The sequence below is a fragment of the Mesoplodon bidens genome, assembly GCF_964165515.1.
Source record: "Mesoplodon bidens genome assembly, chromosome: 5".
Lineage (NCBI taxonomy): Eukaryota > Metazoa > Chordata > Mammalia > Artiodactyla > Ziphiidae > Mesoplodon > Mesoplodon bidens.
In genome coordinates this window covers 74750674-74777531 of record NC_138161.1, presented here as the reverse complement: position 1 = coordinate 74777531, position 26858 = coordinate 74750674, and the positions used below count along the sequence as shown (strand labels likewise).

At 41.9% G+C, this 26858-nt stretch overlaps 1 protein-coding gene across 5 annotated transcripts in view; it reads right to left on the bottom strand.

Moving 5' to 3' along the window:
- Positions 1-26858, bottom strand: part of KCNAB1 (potassium voltage-gated channel subfamily A regulatory beta subunit 1) — a gene marked incomplete at its 5' end in the record, with an annotated part of 429450 nt that overhangs the window by 92055 nt on the left and 310537 nt on the right. For all 5 annotated transcript variants that reach the window (XM_081235013.1, XM_081235016.1, XM_081235014.1 and 2 more), the window contains one exon: positions 22205-22248. In XM_081235013.1, coding sequence (XP_081091139.1) covers positions 22205-22248 — 44 coding nt within the window. The remainder of the gene's footprint in view (positions 1-22204; positions 22249-26858) is intronic.

Genomic DNA, 26858 nt, shown 5'->3' with positions numbered 1-26858 from the left:
CAAACTTCCTTGTCTATGGATGAAGAACAGGCCACTCCTCTGGGCCACCTCCCTGCTCCCAGATTCTCCCATTTCCACCTGAGGACAGGTTTTATCTTGTCTTCCCACGAGACCTCATGCACAGAGCCATCCTGGGCTTTAAGCTCTCAAACCCTTAAGAGCCAGGACTGAGAGTGGAGTCATAATGACATGTACCTGTCATTGAAGGAATTCTTGGGTGTATTCTTGGGTGTATGAAGGAGCAGAGTGTACCAGTGGGCAAGGCAGTGGCAGAGGGGAGCCTAGTCTTAGATTAGGCAAGGCCAACGTAGAGCTGGCTGGCTGGGTCTTCCAGAAAAACCTGTGGACCTTCTTCTAATACTTGTCTGAAGGCTGGCGGTTTTGAGGGTTAAACGTCTAGGACTGACATTACATCCTTCACGATCCTTGTAGAGAATGTACAAATATTTGATATTTTCCTTCTTTCTTTGACTTAAAGTTTTATGTACTTTTAATTCCGAGGGATACTGCTAGCTCCATTTTGTTTTAAGATTTGTTTCAGGGCAAATCTACCTGGAACCACTTTGTTTTGTTTCTCCATTAATCTGATCAGTAAAGTTTAAAGACAAGGCAGTGTAGTAACAGAAGTAGGATGAAGGATTGGGGGAGAAGTTTAGAAGAGGCAGTTCTGTTCTATAAAGCAGAATGCCAGGGTTGACAGTCCCCTCAGGAGCTGCTGCGCACATAGCATAGGAATGAAATTTCACTGCCTTAAATCTTCCCCCAGAAAGCAATGACCCACTGCCCAAATTTAAATGTTAGAATTAATGATACCTAGTAATGTAAATCCATGGCTAAAGCTTCTTACATTTCCGCATGTAGGTGTGACTCCTGAATTGGTTGATTTAGCACCTTTAGCCTGTTATGAAAAGTTTAAATAAAATAAAGCCAAAAAATTCTTTGATGAGTTTTTCTTCCTAGGGTGTTTTAATTTTCTGCCCACACTACTGGAATGAATATTACTACTTTTATAATAAGAAGCGAAAGTTAAAAAAAAAATCCGTATTGCTTTACTGGGAAATCCATTGATAAACAAGGATTCTAACAAATTACAACTCTTCCTATTTCCTGAACATGAAAAAGAGGCAGAGGCACTGTTTACATTTTGTTAATAAGTTTCTTGGTCAAATTTCTCATGTCTTATTGTACTAATATTTACATGTTGAAAATTATTTCTTACAACAAAGTTTCCAGGGCACTTATAACCAGCATGCATCATTAATGTGCCTTATTCATTTTGTTCTTTGGAAGCACTCCTATAAGAAATGAACAGAATAGTGGTGCTGGGAAAACTGAACAGCTGGACATGTAAAAGAACAAAATCAGAACATTTTCTCAAGCCACATAAAAAAATAGATCCAAAACGGATTAAAGACCTAAATGTAAGACCAGAAACCATAAAACTGCTAGAAGAAAGCATAGGCAGAACACTCTTTGACATTGGTCTTAGCAATATTTTTTTTGGATCTGTCTCCTCAGGCAAAGGAAACTAAAGGAAAAATAAACAACGGAACCTAATTAAACTTAAAAGCTTTTGCACAGCAAAGGAAACCATCAACAAAACAAAAAAACCTACAGAATGGGAGAAAATATTTGCAAATGATATGACTGATAAGGGGTTAATATCCAAAATATATAAACAGTTCATACAACTCACTATAAATAAACCCTGAAAAACAAATAAGCTGACTAAAAAATGGGCAGGAGACCTGAATAGGTATTTTCCCAAAGAAGATATACAGATGGCCAATAGGCACATGAAAAGATGCTCAACATCACTAATCATCAGGGAAATGCAAATTGAAACCACAATGAGATACCACTTCACACTTCACACCTGTCGGAATGACTATTGCCAAAAGGACAATAAATAAAAAATGTTGGCAAGGATGTGGAGAAAAGAGAACCCTAGCACACTGTTGGTGAAAATGTAAATTGGTACATCCACTGTGGAAAACAGCATGTAGGTTCCTCAAAAAACTGGAAATAGAACTACTATATGATCCAGCAATTCCACTCCTGGGTATATATCCAAAGAAAATGAAAATACTAATTCAGAAAAATATATGCACCCCAATGTTCACAGCAGCATTATTTACAAGAGCCAAGATATGGAAGCAACCTAAGTGTCCATCAACAGATGAATGGATAAAGAAGGTGTGGTGTATGTGTGTGTGTGTACACACACACATACACACACAAATGGAGTACTACTCAGCCATAAAAAAGAATGAAATTTTGCCATCTGCAGTAACATGGATAGACTTGGAAGGCATTATGTTGAATGAAATAAGTAGGACAGAGAAAGATAAATACTGTATTTTATCACTTATATGTGGAATCTAAAAAATAAAACAAACAAATGAATATAACAAAACAGAAACAGACTCACAGATATAGAGAACCAACTAGTGGTTACCAGTGGGGAGTGGAGAAAAAGGAGGGGCAAGAGAGGGGTAGGGGATTAAGAGGTACAAACCATTATGTATGAAATAAATAAGCTACATAGACATATTGTATAGCACAGGGACTATGGCCAATATTTTATAATGACTTTAAATGGGGTATAATCTATAAAAATATTGAATCCCTATGTTGTACACCCCAAACTAATATAATATTGTAAGTCAACTATACTTCAATTAAAAAAAGAAATGTACAGAATATTTAACATAAGTGGAATAACACTGTTGGAATAAAATTAGACACTATGGGATACTAGGACTAAATGGCAACTTCTGTTTTTTTTAAACAAATTCAGATATTTTCAATATCTTATTCTAAAATGGGATCTATCATTAAGGTTGGAAGTATGTATATACATATTTTTTTTTCTTTTTCTGTGAACTCCTAACATGGGACCTGAAACACAGTATGTGCTCAAATACATATTTTTATTTTTATTTTTGGCTTTATCTCTTGTCTTTCCATAGTAAGTTACTATGAATAAGAACTCTCTGGAAAAACACTACTGTCAAGAAGTTTGAAAGTCAAGGTGACCTCCTGTACACTTACTTTTATCTTTAAAAAGTTCACGGCAAATCTTTATCTTTGTGCAGGGATATATTTCTTTGATAGTTCAGTGAGTTATTCTCCCCCAAACAGTAATAATTTTGAATAACTCTGGTGTAGCTGTACATAAAAGACAGTTTGTGCTCACAGGACTATCAAGATATACTGGGAAATAAATTTTAATTCCATGGCGAGGCAAAGAAACTTTCTTAGTGAAAACAAGATAGGGATAATATTTTGTGAAAAAGAATGAAAAAATTTTGTAACAGTCCTTTCAAATTCTCCCTCTTGTGCTGTGAGTTTCATGATGTTTATTGTATTAAATATCACTAATGAAAACTCAGAGTTGGAATACAAAGTGCTTCACATGCTTTTTGACTATGAAGTTTTTGAAATGTAGAGAAATTAAAACTGAGGAAATATATAAGGGATAATTTAGCAAAAACTTAAAGGTTTTAAGAAGTTCTCAACCCTATTACACTCAAGTTAACCCAATTCCCATGTTTCCCTGTAGATTTATATATTTACATACAAAGATTAGCTTATTTTATCTGTAGCTGTTAATGATTTCAGCTTTTTCTTTTAAATCTATAATGTCCTTTTCCTAATGGAAAATTAGGAAAAGGACATTATAGATTAAAATTAGGAGGTATTTTAGCATTTTCCATAGAACTATGTATGAAATTTTTTATGCACTCTTTCTCTATTTCTAACTAAGCCACAAAGGTCTTCCTCTTTCAGTGACTGTATGTAGAAATTTATCATGTTGAAGAAAACAGAGCAATACTAAATCATAAAACCATGTTGGTATATCTTTAGTTTTAGGAGATTCCGTTTAATTCAAATTCTACATAGAGTCACTCACCTTTGAAATGATATTTTATATTATACTGAAAGCTTAATTGTGGTATGGAAGAAGCCCAGAACAGCTCCTGGCAGCCTCATCTGGACACTGGTGCCCCCAGGCTTTGGCACTGAGGCAATGGTAGTATTATAAACACATAGTCTGATTTTACAGGTTGGAATGAAATTTCCTAACATGCTATATAGAAAGTTAAATGTAGATAACCAGAGGCATCAAAAAATATAAAAAATATACTGCTATGTCAACAATACTTTGGATTGTTCTCAAACACAGAGGACAGCCCTTCTTGAGACATTTTCAAAACTACTAACATCTTGGGATAATCTCTGTGTCCCCAGAGATTACATAAAACCTGGTACATAGGAGGGGCTTATTAAGTGTTTGAATGAATGAATTCAAGAAAAGCAGAGAAGAAGTGATCCTCAGAGAAGTAGTGTTCAATAAACTCTTTAATTGCCTGCTGATTTTCTTTTCATTAATTCATTGCTTGGAAATGAGTAAATATGAATAAATCCATCTGTGGCCTTTATATGAGTCTGTGACCTGGGTACCTATCAGCCACCACACTGATATACACAGTGAGAGAACATTCTGAAGGGTGGCTGGCAGCTTGGCCTGGATCTAGGGAGTCATTATGGTAGAAATAACACTTGCATTTGCCATCTTAAGGCAGTGATGGCATCTATTTCTCCTTCTGCTAGCACCAGGGGCCCTGATTTGGGGAAGCAAGGGAGGGTGTGCCCAGAAGGAACTCCTGGGGCAGCAAAGATAACCTCCTGGTGACTCTCCATCTTTGATCATTTTGTGGTTAATCAAGAACCTTAAGGATCACTCACTATGAAGAAATCAGAACCTTCTGTTAACTAGGAAAGAAAAAGAGTACCTAACGGCAGTGAAGAGTGTGCTGCCAAAAAGTTGGCTGTGTACAACCCCTCATGATTCCTGAAGGCTGGGTGGAGAGCTCAGCCTACCCTCCCCAAGGTCAGGGGATCTCTCTGTCTTGTTCATCACTGCCTCTCCAACACCTAGCACAGATTTGAGTTTTGCAGATCAACTATCTCACATGTCCTATGCAAAGCATTCCAAATCATCTCTTATTTTTCAAAAAATCATGAAGGGTAGGTATTTTCATTTTCTTTCAGATACACCTGACGTTCATTATGTCTGTGGCTATGGTTCACCTTTGAGACCTGGTTCATCTCTAAAATAGACACTGATACCTACACTCCAGTATTGCTGTGAGAACTAAACGAGACAACGATGGAACACTTTCTGGAGAACTTACCTTGTGCCAGGCGCTGTGCTACACACTTTATAGACATGATCTCGTTTGGAACTCGTGACCACTCTGATTTGAGTTTATTTGCTGGGGAGGGGGAGGGGGTGGTTGAGCCGGGATGTGAGCCCAGGCAGAGTGACTCCACAGTCCACACCCTGAACAATTTCAGTAGTACATGCCAAGTGTCTAGTACAGTACCGAGCATACAACAGGTGCTCACTAAATGTTACTTTCCTTCTTATCTTCCCGAGAGATACTATTTGAAGCAGCAAAAGTTCCATAGGAAGATAAATGACTTTTCCTGAGATGGCAGTGAAAGCCAAAGTTAACATTGGAATGCGCCAATTCTAACAGTCTACTCATCTCAACAAAGCTCAGGAAGATTTATTATTTATTACAGATCATTCTGAAGCGACACATGGAGAGTGATGAATAGACTAAAACGTCAAAAATGCTGCAAAATTCTGAGTTTCAGTTGGACTAAAGCTAGATGAAAGACAAACACCCCACCTAGTACTTGTTTCTTAATTGAGCACCAGAAGTGGCATCCGTCTTGTTCTCTGGTTGTGCCTCCTGCATGCTGCCTGGGAATCCAAATCTCTTAGGTGCTCAAAGCCTCCATGGTGGACCCAGCCATCTGATGGGCAAGTAACTCAGGTGGCGAGCCAGGCCAGCTATCCTCAACTCTGGCCCAGTTAGTAGGACCACCTGGGAGCTGATGCCCTGCCCCACCCCAGAGATTCTAGTCTGGTTGATCTGAGGAAGTGCCCAGGCACAGGTATTTTTTAAAAGCTCCCATGCAACTGTACTGGTAGCCGGAGTTGAAAACTGGTCTAGGCAGCAGTCAGGATGTCATTGAATGAACTCAATTCCTCTGCAAGCTCCCAGTTTGATGGGAAGCCCCAGAGTGGTAGGGAGAGAGACATTACGTACTGGGCCCAGAGGCTGAAGAACAATTCAACAAAGAAGGTGGAAGTTGGCTTTGACCCCAAACTGGAGAATGTAATGCCTTTTTAGAGTCTTTAGCCCTGACCACATAAAGGGTTACAGACTATTCTTTCAAGATGCTCTCTTTGGCACTTTGCCCTTCATTTTATTAGTACTATTAATCTTCTGCAAAAATCCCCGTGGCAGTAAATGACTGCAGCAAAAATAGCTTAGTGGAAATAAAAAAGGGTGGAATAAAAAAGAGCATCAGCAGTCTTGTTTTCTGGGACAAGATTACAACGGCCACCAATCCTAACAGAATAGGGTACAAGTGAGACACATCAGTTTGATGGGGTCAGGGTGGAATTTCTCCCAGTGGTGCCATATAGAATGATTAATTCATTATGGAAAGTTGAAAGCTTCGCTGAAGCCTAGTCAGAGATGCACTATGAGATCATTATACTGTTCCTACATGTTTTATTACCTCTAGACAACTCTTGATTTTTCACTAACAGGTTTTCATGTCTATGGCACCCGTATTCAAAAGAAATACAAAGTTCACTCCAAAGACAAACGTAAATGCATGTTCAGTTTTCTGTGTCACTGTCCCCTCTCTTATCAGAGGTAGTTGAGAGTCTGCTGTCTTTTCCTTATGTCTGTCTCCAGTGGCTCAACTGGAAGGGCAACACAGCAGCCACTAAAGTGTCTGAATAAAGTGCCCAGTCTTTTTAAAGTCACACTGGAAACTACAGACATTTAGCACACCCTGGAATTTGCAAACTCTCAAGTATAAAACTCAGTTTCAGAAAATGTAGGCAATGATCATCAGAAGAAATGGTAGTAAAGGTTGATGGGGTGGAAATAGAAGACCACAACAGTGCCATGAACAATAGAACTGAACTTGCACACAAGAGAACTTGGGTGGAGGTGTGCCTCATTTGTATTCCAAATATATGCATTAATGACCAAGTCATAAGCCCTCGCATGCTACAAGCTGTCACTCTTGCAGATTTTGTGTAGGTACATCCCCATACACGTTGTCCTCAAACTCTTTACCTTCCTCCAGTCTATCTATTCTGACTTCAATTCCTTCCTTAACCAGGGAGCTTAGGCTAGCTGGATGACGTGGTTCACCATTTAGAAGATTCTGTTGCCCTATTCTCAGCTCCATTACTTCACTGTTCCTTCATTTCACCTGCCTGGCAAAAATTCACACCTGGATGAGTCTGACTGTCCGGCTGCTCATCACCTATAACCAAGACGCTGAGCTGTGCTGGAGAAAATCACGGACTGCAGAGAAACATGCATCGTAAATTCTTGGTCTACAGTAACTACACAGAGAGCCCACCAGTCCTCTGGTTTTTAATCATTCCCCCCACCCCGTTTGCATTTCAAACCTGCCCTGCTTTTCTCAACTTCAGTCCTACCTCCTCCTTCTTTAATGTCACCAAATAAACCTGCCTCCTGCTTCACAGAGAACATAAAAGAAATAAAATGTAAACCCTCTACTTCCTGCTACCAAAGCTATCAAACTATCAGACGTGACTGCCCATTTCCATGTGGGCTTCCAGCTGCCTCTGGTATGAGAACAGCCCACCTCCCTCACCCTCAGGTGGGTGTGCGCTCAACATTGGCTTGCGAGGTAAGGGAGCACAGAATAAGACAACACCCAACCTTTCCTCCTTGCTTCCTGTCCCTGTGGAAGAGTGTCCCTTTTCTTTCTGAGGCTGTTTCTCTGCTGATCCCATCTCCTTGCTCCTTCTCAGGGCCCTCACTCCATTGATTATCATCTCTCATGACTGCATCTTCTCTTTGCTTGAATTCTACTTTTTTTTTTTATTGGAGTATAGTTGCTTTACAATGTTGTGTTAGTTTCTGCTGTACAGCAAAGTGAATCAGCTATACGTATACATATATCCCCTCTTCCTTGGATTTTCTTCCGATTTAGGTCATCACAGAGCACTGAGTAGAGTTCCTTGAGCTCTGTTCTCATTAGTTATCTATTTTATACATAGTAGTGTATATATATAAATCCCAATCTCCCAATCCATCCCACCCACCCCCTACTTTGTTTATTTCATTAATTTTACACCCACATTTCACTTCCTTTTGGTTCATATTTGTCTAATTTTTATTTGCCTGTTTAAAAATTTTCCATTTATCTCCATCCTCTCCCTTAAAGAAGGTATCTAGGAACTTTTTTAACCCATCACTGAAACTTTGTAATTTACTACACTGACACCTATGTTAGTTCTTTACTTCAGATATTTTATGCTTTTAAAAACACTTCCTTTTGTATTTTCTTTACCAGTATTTTGCTAATTTGGTCAAGCCTCATTTACCTCACAGTCCCCCTACATATTCTGCACAGGATCTGTGTATATGCTCACAGTGTGATGAACTGGGCTCACAGTTAGTGGGCAATTAACTGACTGTTACATTTAATCTTCTGTAAAAGTGAGAATATTTGAGTCACTTGCAGCCCGTCTCCTTGCCTCTATTCCCAGTCCTCTCGAATTTGCTATCTGCAGTGTGACCACAGCGACCAGAATGAGCTTCCTAAAATGTATCTTGCCAAGCAACACCTGGAGTGAAATATTTCAGCGACTCCTCATCACAAAACAGATACATTCCAAGCTTCGTGGCATGGCTTCCAACATTATTCATAATCTTCCCAAAGTCATCTCTCATCATTTTCTCTCCCATGTAGTTCCTTCTCCAGGCCATGCTGGTTTAGACTCCCAGGCTTCTCTTCCTGAACTTTATTTATCAATTCATTTAGAAAATACTTATTGAGCCCCATAATTTTTCAGAGCCATGCCAGATGGTGGGGTCAAAATGGCAAATAATAATAATGGTGTCTTTTTCCTGGAGCTCCCAGTCCAGTGGGGAATACAGAAAAATACCACATCCTGGTAAGAGGGGTTGTGATGAGAACTAACAGGAAGCCTCTGTCTAGACGTGGATGTCAGGAAAGCAACCATCAAACCTAGATCTGAGTGAAGGGTAAGTAGGAAATTTCTTTAAACGGAATGCCTGTGGGGCTTCCCTGGTGGCGCAGTGGTTGAGAGTCCGCCTGCCGATGGAAGGGACACGGGTTCGTGCCCCAGTCCGGGAAGATCCCACATGCCGCGGAGCGGCTGGGCCTGTGAGCCATGGCCGCTGAGCCTGCACATCCGGAGCCTGTGCTCCACAACGGGAGAGGCCACAACAGTGAGAGGCCCGTGTACCGCAAAAAAAAAAAAAAAAAAGGAATGCCTGTGGCTTTTTTTCCTTATCCACCTGACAGATTCCTATCCATCCTTCAAAACCCCACTGCCCCATCAGCACCTTCCTCATTCCCCAGAAGAGGCGGTTGCTTCATCATCTGTGCCGTTTCTGTGTCCTATACCTCTATCTCTCTGTCTCTCTACCTCTATTATTGTTAAACTGCTTTTTCCTTGTTTTCTCTTTGACCTGGCTCTATCCTACCCTATTCATGCTTTCATACTCAGCTCAGATATTTCTTGCCCCAGGAAGCCTTCCATGATCTCCTCTTAAGGCAGCCCTCATATGTGTTCACATGGCACCTCATATTTCTCTCAGAGCCCTGGTCACACTGTGATTCATTCATTCATTCATTCATTCCATAAATGAGTATATATAAGCAGCTTCTCTGATCTAGGCATGTGTTCTGAACTGATAATCAAGCAGGTAATAAGTCAGACTAATAAGCTATCACCAGCAAACATAAAAGCAAGGTGTCCTCTGGGGGCACACAGGCCAAGGATCTCATTTTGCCTGGGAATCAGGTCACTGCCTCCCCCCGCCTCCCTGCTTGTGGGCTGAGTGAGGGTGGCCACTGGTGCTCTGGTGTGTTTTTTCTCCTGTTTCCTCAGCATGCCGTCTGGTACATCTTGTGAAACCTTTGGACACACAAATGAAGGAGAGGAGCGCTGATCCAGTGCTTTCCAGGGATGATGGAATCAGCCTCAGTTTCTACCCTCTAAGAGCTCAAACTGAGACATGGGTGGCATCAGAGGCAGCCCATTCACCAGCAGGACGAGGGCAGCCAACCAGCCCTCCCAGGAAGGTGCTGGAAGGAAGGGTGACTGGAATGGTGTGACAGGTAACAAAGCCAGACAGAGGGTCACTTCTAGAAATGAGTCTCAGGGCCAGTCTTGCCTTCTCTCTTCAGCCAGAAGCTGTTAAGTATCACCACTGAAAGCAGGTCGGCTGAGTTGGGCTACAGTTTCTGCTCAGAAAGGGCCAAAGGAAAGGGTGGCATAGAGCAGAGGGTGGAGAAACAGGAAGGAAGGTAGAGTAAGAGACTAAGAAGAAACATGACAAGTTCCCCCAGAAAACTTGTTTCTAGTAATTGCAAGCAGAGCCAGGCCAGGACCTTCATCTCCTGTTTCCTTCTCTTCAGCCTGAAGAAATCCCCGTGGTTAGATTGTCAGCTCTAATTTAGCTACTGCTCATTACCTCATCACCCATTTTCTGTAATTGCATGTTGGGTAGCCTCCTCCTCCTCTCATTTTAATTAGTAGTCAGATATAAAGTGAGCATTGATGGTATTTTCTGCTTTGCTCTCCTGGAGGTCCTCCTTTGCATATTCCAGGTGTTAGGATGAAGCTTTTATTTGCAAATGAGCCTCAGGTCTCACTGATCCTTTAACATGATGGGGAAGTATTAAAAAGGCAAAGCTACATATTTATCCTGCTGAGGAAAATTCTGTCCATTAGGCAAACTGAGGGAGCAGAAGGTAAACATGAGCTGACTCAGCAAACTCTGAGCATTACCTCACGCTACAGAAAGGGCTGGGAGAATTTTGATTTCCAACCTTGGCTACCAAAGACATAGAAAAGGCTCAGATAAGCTAAAATAAGTGGGGGAAGGGCTTTCAGGATCCAGGGATATCTTTTCTTCTTAACTCAGAGCAGAGAAACTCAGAGCGCTTTAAGCAAGAGTGCTTTAAATTTCCTTTAGGAATCTGCATTCTGTGGTTGGGGTGGATTTAAACCCTTCCCCAGCTTCAGGGGTGGTTCTTGATCGCCGGCAGTTCTTCAGTGACCGATTCACAGATGGATATATAAGGCAGGCAGAGCCAATGGGATATATGGCTTGGAGCATATGCAGCCATCTTGTCACTCTGAGGGCAGCCTGAGAATGGACAAGCCTCCAGCTTGCAGAGCTCATAGTCTGATCCCTGGATCAAGCCATTTGGGTCCACTGTCCCTATGAGCCTAAACATTTCTGTTTCTGCTTAAGCTGATGCTTTCGCTTTGCTTCGAATTGGGTTTTCTGTTCACTGACTCTAGAAGGCTCCTGGTTGATTTAGTAGTGCTAAAAAGAACTGGGGTTTCATTCCTAACTTCATCCAGCTGAGGCCTCAAAGGCCTACATACAAATCTCCATGCATTTCCCCTCAGTGTGTTAACCCACAGCAGCCTGCCCCTCAGGCATTTATGCTGCCCACCAGGAATGGCTCCCTATGGCCCTGCCTCACTTAAGCCAAGCACACCAGAGGCACGGCCCCAACCATACGAGAAGACAGCACCCCATCGGGTTTCCTCATGTTTTAGCCTCACGATTGGAGTAGCTCAATTGCATGGTTGATTGAAATTGAAACTTTCATTTTGGTTTTTATATTGCAAAGGGTATAGGAGGGAGTTCCCTGGCAGTCCAGTAGTTAAAGACTCTGCCCTTCCAATGCAGGGGGCACGGGTTCGATCCCTGGATTTAAAAAAAAATAAGGGGGTATACGAAAATAATCTTATAAATGTACTCTTCATAAATGTAGAGTGTGTATAGGGCACAGTCTGGGTAAACAATACGAATACACTTGCATATACACAGGTATGTTTCTTCTTTGAGTACAGGAGCTATGGCAGGACTTCATGAGGTCTTTAGGTCTTTAGGGCTGCACAGGAGGGAAAGTCATTCAGGGCATCCACACAGAAACAAAATGTTTTCACTCAGCTGCCTTCTCACTTTGAAATCTCTTATGGGGACAGCTCACCTGATCATGCACCAGAGTCACAGATTCTGGCCCCCATTCTGCCTGTGGAGCTTGGATGGATCTTTGTCTACCCTACTCTGGAGAGTGATGCCAGGAGTTGTTTAGGCTCTGACATTTTCTAGTTCTAAAGTAGAGTAAAGGCACTTTCACCCAGCTGCCACCCTGGAGTCTTAGTGAACTTGACTGTTGTCCATATCATGGCTGATAGAGCTGGAGGGGGCCTTACATGCCTGGTCCAGCTGTTCACTTCTCAAGGAGGAGAGAGGTGGAGAGGGCAGTGGCTGTGGGCCCATGGAGACTGGAGGTGGGGGATGGCGGGGAATAGGCGGCTGGTGGAGGGGCAGGAGATGCGGGCTTTGACGTCTCTACCACTGGCCTTGAACGAGACGTTTCCCCTCTTCCTGTCTGTTTTTCTCATCTGTAAAGGCAGGGATGACTGCAAAGACTAATTCGTTTCACAGATGTGAGACCATGTTTACAAATTATCATCACTTCCAACACATTGCCCGTATCTGGGTCTGGGGAAAACCTTTTCTCCCCCACTATCTGATGGTTTTGCAACTACTTGCTTCACTTGTGGATCACAGATTAACAAATGAGGGCTACTCATCCTTGTATAACTGCACTGAGGGAGATTAGGGGTGTGTGTGTGTGTGTGTGTGTGTGTGTGTGTACACGTGAGGTTGTGTAGACTCTTCTGCTTTCTCTTCTCACTGACAATGTGTGGAGCATCAGGCTGCCCGTTTGTCACCCAGCTGTGTCTCAGCTCCTGACACCCTCTATGAGGGAAGCAATGGCACATGGCTGGCAGCCACTGATAATTCAGAGGGCAACCAAGTTATCAGCAATTCTGAAGAAGGATTTTATCCATCAAGGTAGAAAATGAGGAAGAAATATTCTAAAACAATTTTAGAAAAATATAAATGCCTCGGGCCTCCCTGGTGGCGCAGTGGTTGAGAGTCCGCCTGCTGATGCAGGGGACAGGGGTTCGTGCCCCGGCCCGGGAGGATCCCACGTGCCGCAGAGCAGCTGGGTCTGTGAGCCATGGCCGCTGGGCCTGCGCGTCCGGAGCCTGTGCTCCGCAATGGGAGAGGCCACAACAGTGAGAGGCCCACATACAGAAAAAAAAAAAAAAAAAAAAAAAAAAAAAAAAAATATATATATATATATATAAATGCCTCTTCATTTTTAATGTGTATGCACCATGGCATTTATTCAAGGTAGACGTTCCAGGAAAAGTGACAAGCCTATAATTCTCTTGTTATATGTTTAATATTCATGCACAATTTAAATTCTGTGGGTATCCTGGTCTTAAGATAGTTCACTTTGTGTTAAGCAAAAAAACTGGTAAACGTTCTGAGAGAAGAAATTGCCCTTTTAAAATTGCTTCTCGTGTCTCAGAGGCAGTTTATAAATACTTAATGTTCTCATTGTTATGTTATTATAATAATAGGAGAGATGGCCAGTTTACATTGGGTTTAGCAACAAGAATGAGAGTCATGAAGGGTGTCAAAAATAATATCATTCATGTTAAACATTTAATGTCATGTTTTCCTAGTGTCAAAATATTTAGTGCAGTGAGAGCATCTCTAAGGCAGAGGGAGATGAGCCAGGAGTACATTCTGCACATATGCAACACATTAAGAAAAAGCCCACACAGTTTAGTCATAAGATTCACTGCTTTTGCTCTAGAAGGTTCCCTCGGCTACGGCAGGGCACAAGGCAGACAGGCCCAGGTGGCAGGCGCTGAATGGAAGGGGAGGTGAGCTCAATCTGCCTGCCCCAGGAGCCTTCCCAGGACACTGGCTCCAGCGAACCCCGAGGCCAACCCTGAGCTGGGCAGGTTTTCCTCTTGGCGACTGCAGTTCAGGTGGAGATGCCTCAGCCAGCTCCAGGGCCTGGGCCTGGAGGCAGCAGCCAGGAGAGAAACACAGCCGGCACCTGGCTCACCAGATACCAGTCCACACATGTTGCCAACTCCTTCCACCTGGTGAGGACAACGGGTTCCAACCCTACCACTACGCCTCAAAATCATCGGGACAGGGGCTTCCCTGGTGGCGCAGTGGTTGAGAGTCCGCCTGCCAATGCAGGGGACACAGGTTCGTGCCCTGGTCTGGGAGGATCCCACGTGCCGCGGAGCGGCTGGGTCCGTGAGCCATGACCGCTGAGCCTGCGTGTCCGGAGCATGTGCTCCGCAACGGGAGAGGCCACAACAGTGAGAGGCCCGTGTACCACAAAACAAACAAACAAAAATAGTACGGTTGAAATAGAAGAAATCAACTGAAGATATTAACAGTTTCATATATATTAACAATAAAAATACCATTAAAAAAAATCATTGGGACAGTCTTTTAAAAACACCTGTGCCTTGGGAGACTCTTATTCAAAAGGTCTGGGTGGAGACTGGTTATCTGCTTTGTAAAAAGCACCACAGGTAATTCTGCTGTGCAGCCAGAATTGGGAAGAAATACCTCTTGAGAGACTCAGTGTTAAATATTTTACTTTATGACATCATTCCTTCAAGGATGAAGTGTGAAAGGCCTGCCTGAATGAACACAGAGCATGATGATCGTGGAGTCAGTTTGCTCTGCCTGGGAATTACCGCCTTGACGTTTATGGAAATCAGGCACCAAAGGCACAGGGTGTTCCTTCCCTTCTTCACTGCTAGATCCAGACCCAGCCCTGTCTGGCAGGAACACGTAACATGCCCTCCTGACCAGTGAACACCCCAAGAGGACTCCTTTGGGGATGATGGTCTTCTACATGAGGATCCATATGTGCTCAGCTGAAAAATGAGCAAGTGACCACATACCCCCTCATCTGTGCTCCTCCCATCTTCCCATAACCTTGCTCACTCCCTAGAAATACCTGACTGTTTGCTTTGCCACATACACCTGTGCAATGTTTTACAAAACTAGCAAAATGCTTTTATTAGTTAGGGTTCTTCAGAGAAATAGAACCTTATAATTTCTTATAGAATTTGTTATTATATATTTATATATATATATATATTAATATTTTATACTTATATATGTTTTCTATATTATAATATATAATAAAATATATTTACATAGAGAGAAATTATATATATACATACACACACATATATATATATAGAGAGAGAGAGATTGATTTATTGTAAAGAATTGTGTCCCATGATTGTGAAGGCTGAGAAGTCCCAAGATCTGTCATCTGCAGTTCAAGACCCACGATAACCCATGTGTAGATTCAGTCTGAGTCTGAAGGCCTGAGGACCAAAAGAGCCGGTGGTGTGTAAGTTCTAGTCCAAAAGCCAGCAGGACCCAAGAAGAGACAACGTTTCATTTTGAGTCCAAGGGTCAGAAAAATCTGATGTTCTAGCTCAAAGCAGTCAGGCAGGAGGAGTCCCCTCTTATCTGAGGGGGCTCAGCCTTTATGTATTATTCAGGCCTTCAGCTGACTGAAGGAGGGCCATCACCCACATTAGGGAAGGCAATCTGCGTTACATAGTCTATGAATTCAAATGTTCATTACATCCAAAGTCATCCTGACGACACACCCAGAATAATGTTTGACCAATTCAGGCACCCTGTGGCACAGTCAAGTTGACATAAAGTTAACTATCACATGCCTTTATTCCTGCAAGCCTCTTATGTGGAGGGAAGCATGTGTATCCCACGGTGAGTGGCACAGGGTAAAGTCTGCCCCTTTTGAGCACCTGTAGGAGCAGCTGCCTGCTGTGGGGTGTGACCTCCAGTGGCATGAATCAGAAGCGCCCCCTGCTCCTAATGTGTGTGGGTAGATGCCCTTTCCATCTGCAGCAGTGAGAGCCCTGCTGCATACTCTGAGCCCCAACCCAGCCTAGACTCATGTCACTGTGTACAGAGTAGACGCCCTGGTCCCTGACGCATGTTGGGGATAACCCTCGATGCTGGGCCTCTCTCTATCCCCTCTCCTCACCTCCACTTGGCATTCTTGGTTTCTGTGTTGATACGCTACTGGAGAAAGCCAAAGAACCAGGTTGGCTGGACCGCAGCATTTCATGATTTCTGACTTTCCTTGGATCTTCACTATTACCCACTGTGCATTTTGTCATTCCTTAGAGGTTGACCCATGTACCCAGTCATACATTCAATAACTGTATTTGTGCACCTACTGCTTGCTAGATACTGTGATTTGCTGACAGTACGATAGGGGTGTAGAAAAAACAGAGGTGATCTCTGGGAGCATGGAGTCTGACAGACTCCAAAAGGCAGGTGTCCTAAACCTGTCCAAATACCTCAGTCCTCTGTATTTGCAGGTGACCTCAGTGACAACCATGGGTTCAGCCTTGTTAGAATTTCCTGGGTCTTTTTTTTCAGCCAGAGCTCTCTCCAGCCCTCCCCGTGCCCTCTGGATATCTGAGGCTGAAGCTGGCAGGCTCTCGGGTCTCCTCTTCCCAACACTGCTCCTGCTTCTCCTCCGTTCTCCTTCCTCTTCCTGCTCCCTCCTGCATCTCCTTCTTCTGAGATTTCAGCCCGTCCACCTAGACACCCAACCCAGGAACTGGGGCACCCTCCTCTGCTCAGGTAGACCTCTCATTCTGCATCCCAAGGTCACCAAGTCCTGTTTATTTTTCCTCCTAAAAAATCACCCTCTTCCTGTACATCTTTAATACCACTACCTCATCATCTTGACTCCAGTCTCAACCCTTTCCCCCTCTAATCTAGCCTTCATATCATTGCCAGAAAACAATTCTGATACATCTTATCATGTCCTACTCCTGATCCAAGTTTCTCAATGGCTTTTCACAAGCTGGAGCAGGGTTTTAAAACTCTTTTTTTGGAAGAAGGATGCTTATTTTCCTTCAAAATGTAATATGAAGCACTAAAAAGAAATGAGCTATCAAACCATGAAAAGACACGGAGGAAACTTAAATGCATATTACTAAGTAAAAGAAGCCAATTGCAAAGGCTAGATACTGTAGGATATCCATACTATATGAAATTCTGGAAAATGCGAAACTATGAAAACAGTAAAAGGATCAGTGGATGCCAGGTGTTAGGGGTCAGAGAGAAATAAATAGGCAGAGCACAGAGGATTTTAAGGGAAGTGAAACTACTCTGTATGATACTATAATGGCAGATACCTGTCATTACATTTGTCCAAACCCATAGAATGTAAAACACCAAAGTTATACATATACCTAATGTAAACTATAGTCTTTGGGTGATAATGGTGTGTCAGTGCAGGACGGTAATGAATGTACTACTCTGACGTGGGTTGTTGATAGTGGGGGAAGTTGTGTGCATATGAGGTGAGGGGAAATTTCTGTACTTTCTGCTCAATTTTGCTGTGAACCTACTCCTGTTCTAAAACATGAAGTCATTTATGACATACTACATTAAAATTTTACATTTAAATTTACACTAAAAGTCATATTTATATTTGCATTTAGAAAAAGTGGAGCTACATTGATGGAAGCGGTGGCAATGGAAGGAGGAGGGCAGGGAGAGGTGGAGCCCTGTCTGTGCCTCATCCCCCAAGTATTCCCTGAGACCTTGGGGAGGTAGGACTTGGAGGAACACCAGAGACCTAGAGGACTAGAGCTCAATGCCTTAGCAAGGCAAACAATGGCCCTCCGATCAGGCCTAGCTTTCCTTCCAGGCTCGGTTCTTGTGGTTCCCTAACACCCTGCATTCGAAATATTCTGCACATACACTAGTGTTTCCCACACTACCTCCTGCTCCATGGGCCTCCCTCCAGGCCATTGCTCGTGTTGCCTCCTCTGTCTTGCATCCTTCAGCCTCTTTCTCTACTTAATGACTCCCTTCAAGTCTCAACTCAAGCAGCACTTTCCCCTGTGAAGCTGCTCCAGATTCCCCAGAAGACCTTCCTCATGCTTCATTCATCCTGTACTCTCCATCATGGCATCCGTCCAATGCACTATTTTTGTGTGCCTGACTCCTACTACGCTGTGAGCAGTTTGAGAGCAGGGCCCTTGCTTCTTTCATCTGGATATCCCCTGTAACCAGCATGATGCCTGGCTTCCTAAATGTTTGCTGAGAATGAATGAGTGAATGAATGAATGAATACATAAATTCTCTCTTCCTCTCTCAGAAGATGATCCCACTTCCCACTAGACTGAGATGACGTTCGATCACTCTTTGGTGGATTTTCTCCCTTCCCATCAGTTTCTTTGACTTTGGGTCTTGATAGCAGTGGTCAGTGTATTAACAAACCAGTCCAGCCACAGCAGCCCACAGGCAGGTTTCCACTTATTTTTTTCCCCTATTCTTTTGTTAGCAGAACTGTGTTCCTTTAGATGTATCTTCAGTTCATCCTTGGGTTATTTCACCTTTCTGCTCCCATTTACCTATGTTCTTAGTTTATCAAAAGGAAGCTTGGCAGGGCAAGAAATTCCCAGCCTGTCCTCTGGTGGAGAAGAAAGTCAGAATTGTTAGCTTTAATATGACCTTTAAAGTACTTCAATAAAAGACATCTGTAGTCGTGTGACTGCTTGGAATATTTAATACTTAATTTTCAAAGCCTCAGTTGAACATGGGCTGTAACTGAACTGATATCCCAAGCCTATAACAGTAAACCCAGCTCCACCTGGACTTGAGAGCTGAGGTCCGCAAAGCCTGACAAATTATCTAAGGCTGGCACATTATTCCTTTCTATGAATTTTTTGGTCTCCTATGGTTTACAGAGGTAGCTCAGAAAAGTTCTCAAAGAATACTTATTCAAGCTTTGTACCTGTTTTGAATGAAGCCAGTCAATCCCATGAACTTCCTTGTTTCCTCCTAATTTTTCACACAGTGTCTAATCACAAGCATTCAAGCTCTTAGAAAAAACTTGAAGCTCAAATCAGGACTTTCTGCTCCTGAATCAAGTCTGTTTCAAAGTTCACCAAAATACCTACAGCTCACACACAGTTTTAAAAAACTGTAGTCTGCCCTCTGGAGACTCATTTACATGTGGCACTTCATAGGCACCTGAATTTTTTATAGTCTTAAGGGCTTTTGGTTGAGGTTTCTCAGTACTTTTGATGAAATTATTTTCCACCATAGATACTGATTCTATGAGATAATTGTGTATGATTGTTTACCGTATTTCTTAATTCATATTTTCTTAAATTGCTATATTTCTTAATTTCTTTCAATAATAAATAGTGAATAGTTATTTACCATTAAGCACTCTCAAAAAAAACTAAGGTTAGAATATCCCTGATAATGAATCTACAGGGTCTTTCAAATACAAGTAAGTGGTAACAAAATCAAAGCCACAAATTAAGCAAATGTCAAATTCCCTTAGTTTTACGGTGAGCAAAGACCACCCTCACCTCCCAAATCATATCATTAAGAAGAATCAGAAAAACTCAGGCATCACTAGCCTTCATTGTTTTTGCAATACTGTAAAAGGAGGCAGAAATTGTTGCCACTATCTTTTATTTATTTTTTATTTTTTTTGTTGCCACTATCTTTTATTCTTTCACTACCATCCCTTCCCTGGTCTCCACACTTCCATTCAACAGGGTTCAAGAAACCCTCCTCCCAATTCCTCCCCCCAACCAGCTTCCCATGTTGCAGTCACTTACCCATCCCTAGTCAATCCCTCTCATCTGAAAATTTTAGCTCTGGTTCACTGTCACTCTCTCCAACATTAGTTTTGCCATACGTTTTAGTGATTTCAATGACCCCCAAAGTAATCCTTCCCTGAACCTTTATCTTTCAGGCCCTTGACTTCTTCTGGTCTACTGATCTTGCACTCAGCACGACCTCAGCCACTCTCTCCCTATGGATATGCCTTAGACTTTGTCATTACCAATAGCTGAACACCCCATGGCCTCAGTTTCAAGCATCCCCCTTTCAAACCATCACTTTCTATTCTTCCAACTTACTATCTCTGCTTATCTTACTCCAACAATCCTTTGGGCCTCTGGAGGTACAATTCACTTATCCTGCCCACTTTTCACTGTCCCTCTGCCTCCTCATTTTCCTGGCTTCAGTCCTCATTTTCCTCCCTGCTCAGCTTCAACCCCAAAGTCCACCATTACAATCACCCCTTTGCATAAACTCTCAGCGTCTCTGCCTCTCTTTTCTTATCTTATGCCCTTGAAAAACCCCACCTGGACCTGCATGGTTGAACATGACTGGAGGAAAAACACATGGCCATAGAGATGGTCTCACTTCAAATTTATTAGCATGAATCTCAAGCAGATCCTTAATGCTGTCTGGCCACTTTGATCCATCCCTTTGGTCCATTCACTCTTCTGCTCTCATCATCCTTTCTCTCCTCAAACTTTCAACACCTCCCTTTCATCCTCACTAACAGCTGATGACCTTGCTTCTGATTTCACTGAGAATACCGAAGCAGTAGAAGATAATTTCTAAAGATACCGTCACTGCCACCCCATCAATCCACCTACCAGCCTCAAAGCCCATGTACTCTGCCTTATTTCATGTTACTTTCCTCTTGTGTCCTCAAGAAATCATTCCAGGTATTTTTTTTCTCTACTTATCTTAACCATTTTTTTCCTTCTCAAAAGAATTTCTTAATCAGTATGTAAATATACTGTCATTTCTTTTGTGTGTAAAGGTATCCTCTCTGACCACACTTGCCTGTCCAGCTTCCATTCCCTTTCTAGGCTTCTCTTTATAAAAATAGTCATCAAAAGAGCAGCCACCAGTGTTTCTCTTTCCATGCTCTCTTGAACCTATTCCAATCATGCGTGAGCCCCTGACTCCACCAAAACCGATCTTTTCAAAGTCATCAGTGACTTCCATGTTGCTAAATTGAATGATCAATTCTTGGCCCTCATCTTGATTGACCTATGAGCAGCATTGGACAGGGCTGGTCTCCATCCCTCTTGAAACGCTGGATTCTTAGGACTCCCTGCTCTCCTGGTTCTCCTCCTCCATACCCACTGCTTGTTTTCAATGTTCTTTGTTGGCTCTTCCTCATTTCCCCAACTTCTTAATGGACTTCCCAGGTCACAGACCATGTGCTTTTGTTTTCTGTACTATCTATGCTCACTCCCTTAATATTCTTATTCAGTCTCATGGCTTAAACAGTATCTACATATTGGTGACTCTCAAGTCATCCTACATCCAGCTCACATCTCTCTTCTAAACTCTGGATTCATATATCCATTAGCCTATATACCTCTTTTCTTGGATGTCTTTTTCTTGGATGTCCCAAATCAATTGGCTCTCCCTCCTTCCTAAGTCTCTCTTCCTTCATTCTTTCACATTTCTCTTACTGGCAACTCCATCTTTTCTGTTTCTCAGGCAAAAAAAAACCCTTATAGTCATCTTTGACTCTTCTTTTTTCTCTTGCATCTCAAACTGAGTCCAACAGAAGATCTGCCAGGCTTGACCTTCAAAACATAGCTATAATCTGACCATTTCTCACTACTTCCTCAGCTATCATCCTGGTCTATACTCTCTTAGGTTACAGAAATAGTTCTGATGATGTTGAATTGCCTGAAGACCAAGGCTGCCTTTTCCCTTGTCTGGGGGATGTCTGGAAGCTGTATGCTACCCCAAGTCTCAAACTCAGATTTTACCATTTCAGATTCATTCTTATGATGTTAAAATTGCCATCTCTACTTACTATTCTTTAGATATTTACAGTTTCTGGGGGGAAATGTATATATAAAACTTTATCCCTAAAACATTTAAGGTACATTATAAAAGTACATAAATACATTAAAATATAGAAAAAAGTGAGAAAATTAGGCAAAGGGAAGATAAGGATAGAAAAAAATTCATATGATGCTGCAGGTGAGGTGAGCATACAAATACATGCCACAAGGTTCTTCACACTTGCTAAATGGGAATAACAGAGGAGTCTCTTCCTCTAAGATGTGCTTTAATATCAGGTTTCTTTTTTCTTAATGGGACCCCATAAGGCATCATGATCACAATGGCTCCTTGGGTCTGAGAAGGGGAGGGCTGTGTGGGGCAGGAAAGGCTCAGAAGGAGAAGTGAGGCAATGTTGGTCAGGAAGTCCCTTCTCACCTGAGACTGGGTCCTGACCTACACCCCAGTCATTCCCTGGTATCCTCCCCAATCTCCCACCTCCCAGCCCACACCCACATGATACCCTGAGTACTTACCAAGACCCAAGCAAGAAACTCTGAGTCCTGATTTTCCAAGATTCCTAGAATAAAAATAAAGCAACACATGGTCATTTCATCAGGTGAATTTTAACTTGGAGTATTAAATCTCACTTAAAATGTTTTTTTAATTGAAATACAGTTGATTTACAATGTTGTGTTCGTTTCAGGTGTATAAATCTCACTTTTGATGATGTTGCTCCTGACTAGAGCCATGGTAGAGGCAGAGCCTCAGATGCAGGCCTGTGGTTTGGGGAAGAGACTCTTTCATCTCCATTTGGGCACTAGAAAGCCCAAAATGTGCTTAGGCTCAGCACAACAACAAAGTGTCCCCACAAAACATAGCTTTTCAGCCCTAATGATCTTCTTCATTAATTTGCTTACAAATGTATTGTCTCTCTCCTTCTAGAATGTGAGTTCCTTGAGGACAACTTGATGGATAGGGATTATTAAAAGAACAAATACAAAATAATCCTTTAGGCTATTTACACTAAATTATTTATATATATATATATATATATATTTTACATCTTTATTGGAGTATAATTGCTTTACAATGGTGTGTTAGTTTCTGCTGTATAACAAAGTGAATCAGCTATACGCATACATACATCCCCATATCTCCTCCCTCTTGCATCTTCCTCCCACCCTCCCTATCCCACCCCTCTAGGTGGTCACAAAGCACTGAGCTGATTTCCCTGTGCTATGTGGCTGCTTCCCACCACCTATCTATTTTACATCTGGTAGTGTATATATGTCCATGCCACTCTCTCACTTTGTCACAGCTTACCCTTCCCCCTCCCCGTGTCCTCAAGTCCATTCTCTACATCTGCGTCTTTACTCATATCCTGCCCCTAGGTTCTTCAGAACCATTTTTTTTTTTTTAGATTCCATATATATGTGTTAGCATACTGTATTTGTTTTCCTCTTTCTGACTTACTTCACTCTGTATGACAGACTCCAGGTCCATCCACCTCACTACAAATAACTCAATTTCATTTCTTTTTATGGTTGATATATTATTTTTTAAAAAAAAAAAACTACACAGGGACTTCCCTGGTAGTCCAGTGGTTAAGAATCTGCCTTCCAAAGCAGGGGAGGTGGGTTCGATCCCTGGTCGGGAACTAAGATCCCACATGCCGCAGGGCAACTAAGCCTGTGCACTGCAACTACTGAGCCAGCACCCTCTGGAGCCCACATGCCACAACTAGAGAGAAGCCTGCACGCTTCAACAAAGAGCCTGTGTGCTGCAACAAAAGATCCCGCATGCCGTAACAAAGATCTTGAGTGCTGCAACTAAGACCCAATGCAGCCAAAATGAATGAATGAATAAATAAATAAATAATTAATTAAAATAAAATAAAATAAAAATTAAAAGGCTGAAAATGCAAACCTAAAAAAACCTACACAAAATTCCTACAAGAAGGTCGGATAGTCCTTAAATGATTCTTCCTTTCCTCATCAACACCTTTGCTTTTCATCCTTAGAAGTTAATCCAGGGAAAGGAAATATATTTTCATTCTCTAAGTAGGGAGAGAACTAGGTGCTCTAATCTTCACTGTAAAGTGTTTGTCTGTGGAGACCCAGACCCAACCCATTTTCCGGTCATCCACCTAACTGCCATCAGAGAAGAAATCAAATTCTCAGAGAGAGGATGCCTCATAGAATTTTGTAGGGGTCCAGTGTGAGGAGATGAATCTACACTATTGAAACATGGTAGAAAAGTGTATTCCTTATTCTCTGATCAGATGATCTTATAAGAGCACAACTCTTCTCCTTGCTTCTACCCAAACAAAACAGCACCAACTTTTCCAATAAAATTTTCCACAGCTTGGTTCTTCCAGGTTCTCTCTTGATTCCTCCCCAGTTTGCCTTCTTTAGAGCTAGTAACCAGTGCTCTTGTTTTTGCATCTATTTCTTTTCCCTGCTTGCTATTATTGTCTATAAAATTCCACCTAAGCAACACATTTCATTTCCTAGCATGGTCCAAAGTGCATCACACTGCAGAAAGACCCAGGTTTCTGTGCATTTGTTGCAACTAGTTCGGAGAAATCACTTCCTTGGAGTTCAATTTCTTCATAGTACGATGGGGTATTAATACTTATGCCATTCATTCAGCATCACTGTGGTGGGGCTAGAACATGATAATGTATGCTAATGTGTTCACAGTAAATGAATGCAAAGCATACTTATTTTTGGTGCTTTCTGACTCTACTCACCCTCTCAGACATAGTGCTAAATTTTCCATATGAATTGGATATGTCCACCTGGCAGGAAACTATTGCATAAAGGCATGTGTGAAAAATATTTTGAACTGCTAAATAGGAGAAAAATAATTGGACCTCTCCCATGAAAATAATTTGCACCAGGAATTGTTCTTTTAGTAGTTTCTCAGAAAACCACAGGATGTACAGCCAAAAGATCTTGCTTTGTGGTCTAAAAGTCTACTTTTTTTTTTTTTATTTTTGGCCGTGCCACAGGGCATGTGGGATCTTATTTCCCCTACCAGGGATCAAACCCATGCCCCTTGCAGTTAAATGCCGAGTCCTAACCACTGGACTGTCAGGGAATTCCCAAAGTCTGCTGATTTTAAAGGATAGGAATCTAGAGCAAAAGCTATATAGTGGGGAGAATAAAAAAAGACCTACACCAGAACAAAAAAAGCAAAAAAAATACATAAGTGAATAACAGTCTTCCAGGTAGAGATACTTGACATTGATGAATTAGTGAAGATTTATTCATAGGTTACCATGTTCAAGGCAATGTGCAAGGACATGCGGATACAGAGAGGAACAAGGCACCGTTCTCTACCCTTAAGGAGTTCTCTATCCTCTACCTTTTCTGAGGGACACAGAAAAGCAACCATATAATCACAATACAGTGGGGTATATCCTCCCATGGAGGTCTTTGAGAGCACATGGAGGAGCTATCTCAGGTTTGTATTTGCATAACTATGTGGGTGTCATGGAAAAGATCTAGGTAAGGAGTTTCATGTAATTTTAAAATCTTTCAGTGACTCTGAGCACAATAGGGAACCGTAACTTGGTGCAGAAAACTATGCAAAGGAAGAAATTTTTCTAACAAACTCAAATAGGGCAAGGTTATGACACTGGGCACTTGCTGAGCAGCATCTCAGCACCCAAGGTAGGGAGACCTGCCCTAAGTTCCCTTACGACAGTGACTTAGGGAGATAATGATCACTCTGCTATGGGTTTGGAAGGCCACACTTGAGAAACTTGAGAATTGTCAGCCAACACAAACTGCAAAGTAACAAGTACTCAACATGGCCCATTTTATTGCCATTGCTGTTTAAACACCCAGGCCAGATTTTCTTGAATGAAAGCCTTAGAAGATTTTGCACTGTAAGAAAAGTTCAATTAGAGACAAATATTGATACAGTGGTGATAAGTCCCGCACTGAGCCTTAGTGTTTTTATTTCCTTTAACTCTTTCTCTGAATATTTTTACCTGCTAGAAGGAATGATTACCAAATAGAGTTGGTTGTTTTTATTTTTATTTTTAATATTTATTTGTTTACTTATTTGGCTGTGCCAGGTCTTAGTTGCAGCACGCGGGATCTTCAGTTGTGGCATGTGGGATCTAGTTCCCTGACCAGGGATCGAACCTGGGCCCCCTGCACTGGGAGCAGGGAGTGTTAGTCACTGGACTACCAGGGAATTCCTTACAGTTGGTTGTTTGTAAGGTGAGAGGTATTTTCCGTGCATAAGCCATATCTGGTCTCTAAGTCTTATTTTTTCCAGGGGTAATCCCACGTTCATGTCTTCACAATACTAAGTGGAGGTAGGGTGATTGTTTAGCCCCTCTGATCCATTTGAGCTCTGCTGGATAATAGAAGCCCAAATACTTGACACATTTGATCTAATGAGCCCAAAATACATCATCTGAAAGCTTGTTTGTGTGGCTATAACACCGAATAATGGCCAAGTTTACACATCATGCTGGGCTGTGACAGATGTCCTGGAACCTTCTTTATCCCAGTCATAAGGAATTTTCATGCACACTTCATGACCTTGTGTGACATTGTGCATTGAAACAACTTAATGTAATTGCATTTTATTTCTTAATTCCTCAGCATTAGCACAGGTGAGGCCACAAAAAGATTCTGTAAGCACATCAAATGTATAATTAGATTGAATTTCTTTCCCATTTGATTCAAAACATTTGCATTGTACTGGTTTTCCTATTTTATCTGTGTCAGCTACACCAGAAGGAAGTCTCACTGTGTTCATTTTTAGTATGTGCTCCTGTTCAACTCAAAATAAAATCTCCTCTTTCCCAGGTGAACCTGAGCTGCTCGTCTGCTAATATTAGAAATGAATGACATCAGTGTGGGGGACGGGACACATAGCTTTGTCAGTCAAATTTTGGAAATCCTAAATCTTAAATCAAAGATTCAGGAAAGAGTTACTGCAGAAGGGATATAGCTTCTTGAGAAGCCAAGGTTACATTTCTTCTTTCTGAAGGCAGAATTGTTCTCTCAGTGTCTGAACTTGTTTTAGAACAATGGTTAGTTCCATGGCAGATGCATTAAATATAATTTCTAGTGTCATTTTGTGGAGCATCCATCATGCACTTTTTATTTTAAGGCGATAATAGAATTGTGAGAAGTAAAATCCAGTGTCACTTAGGCACAG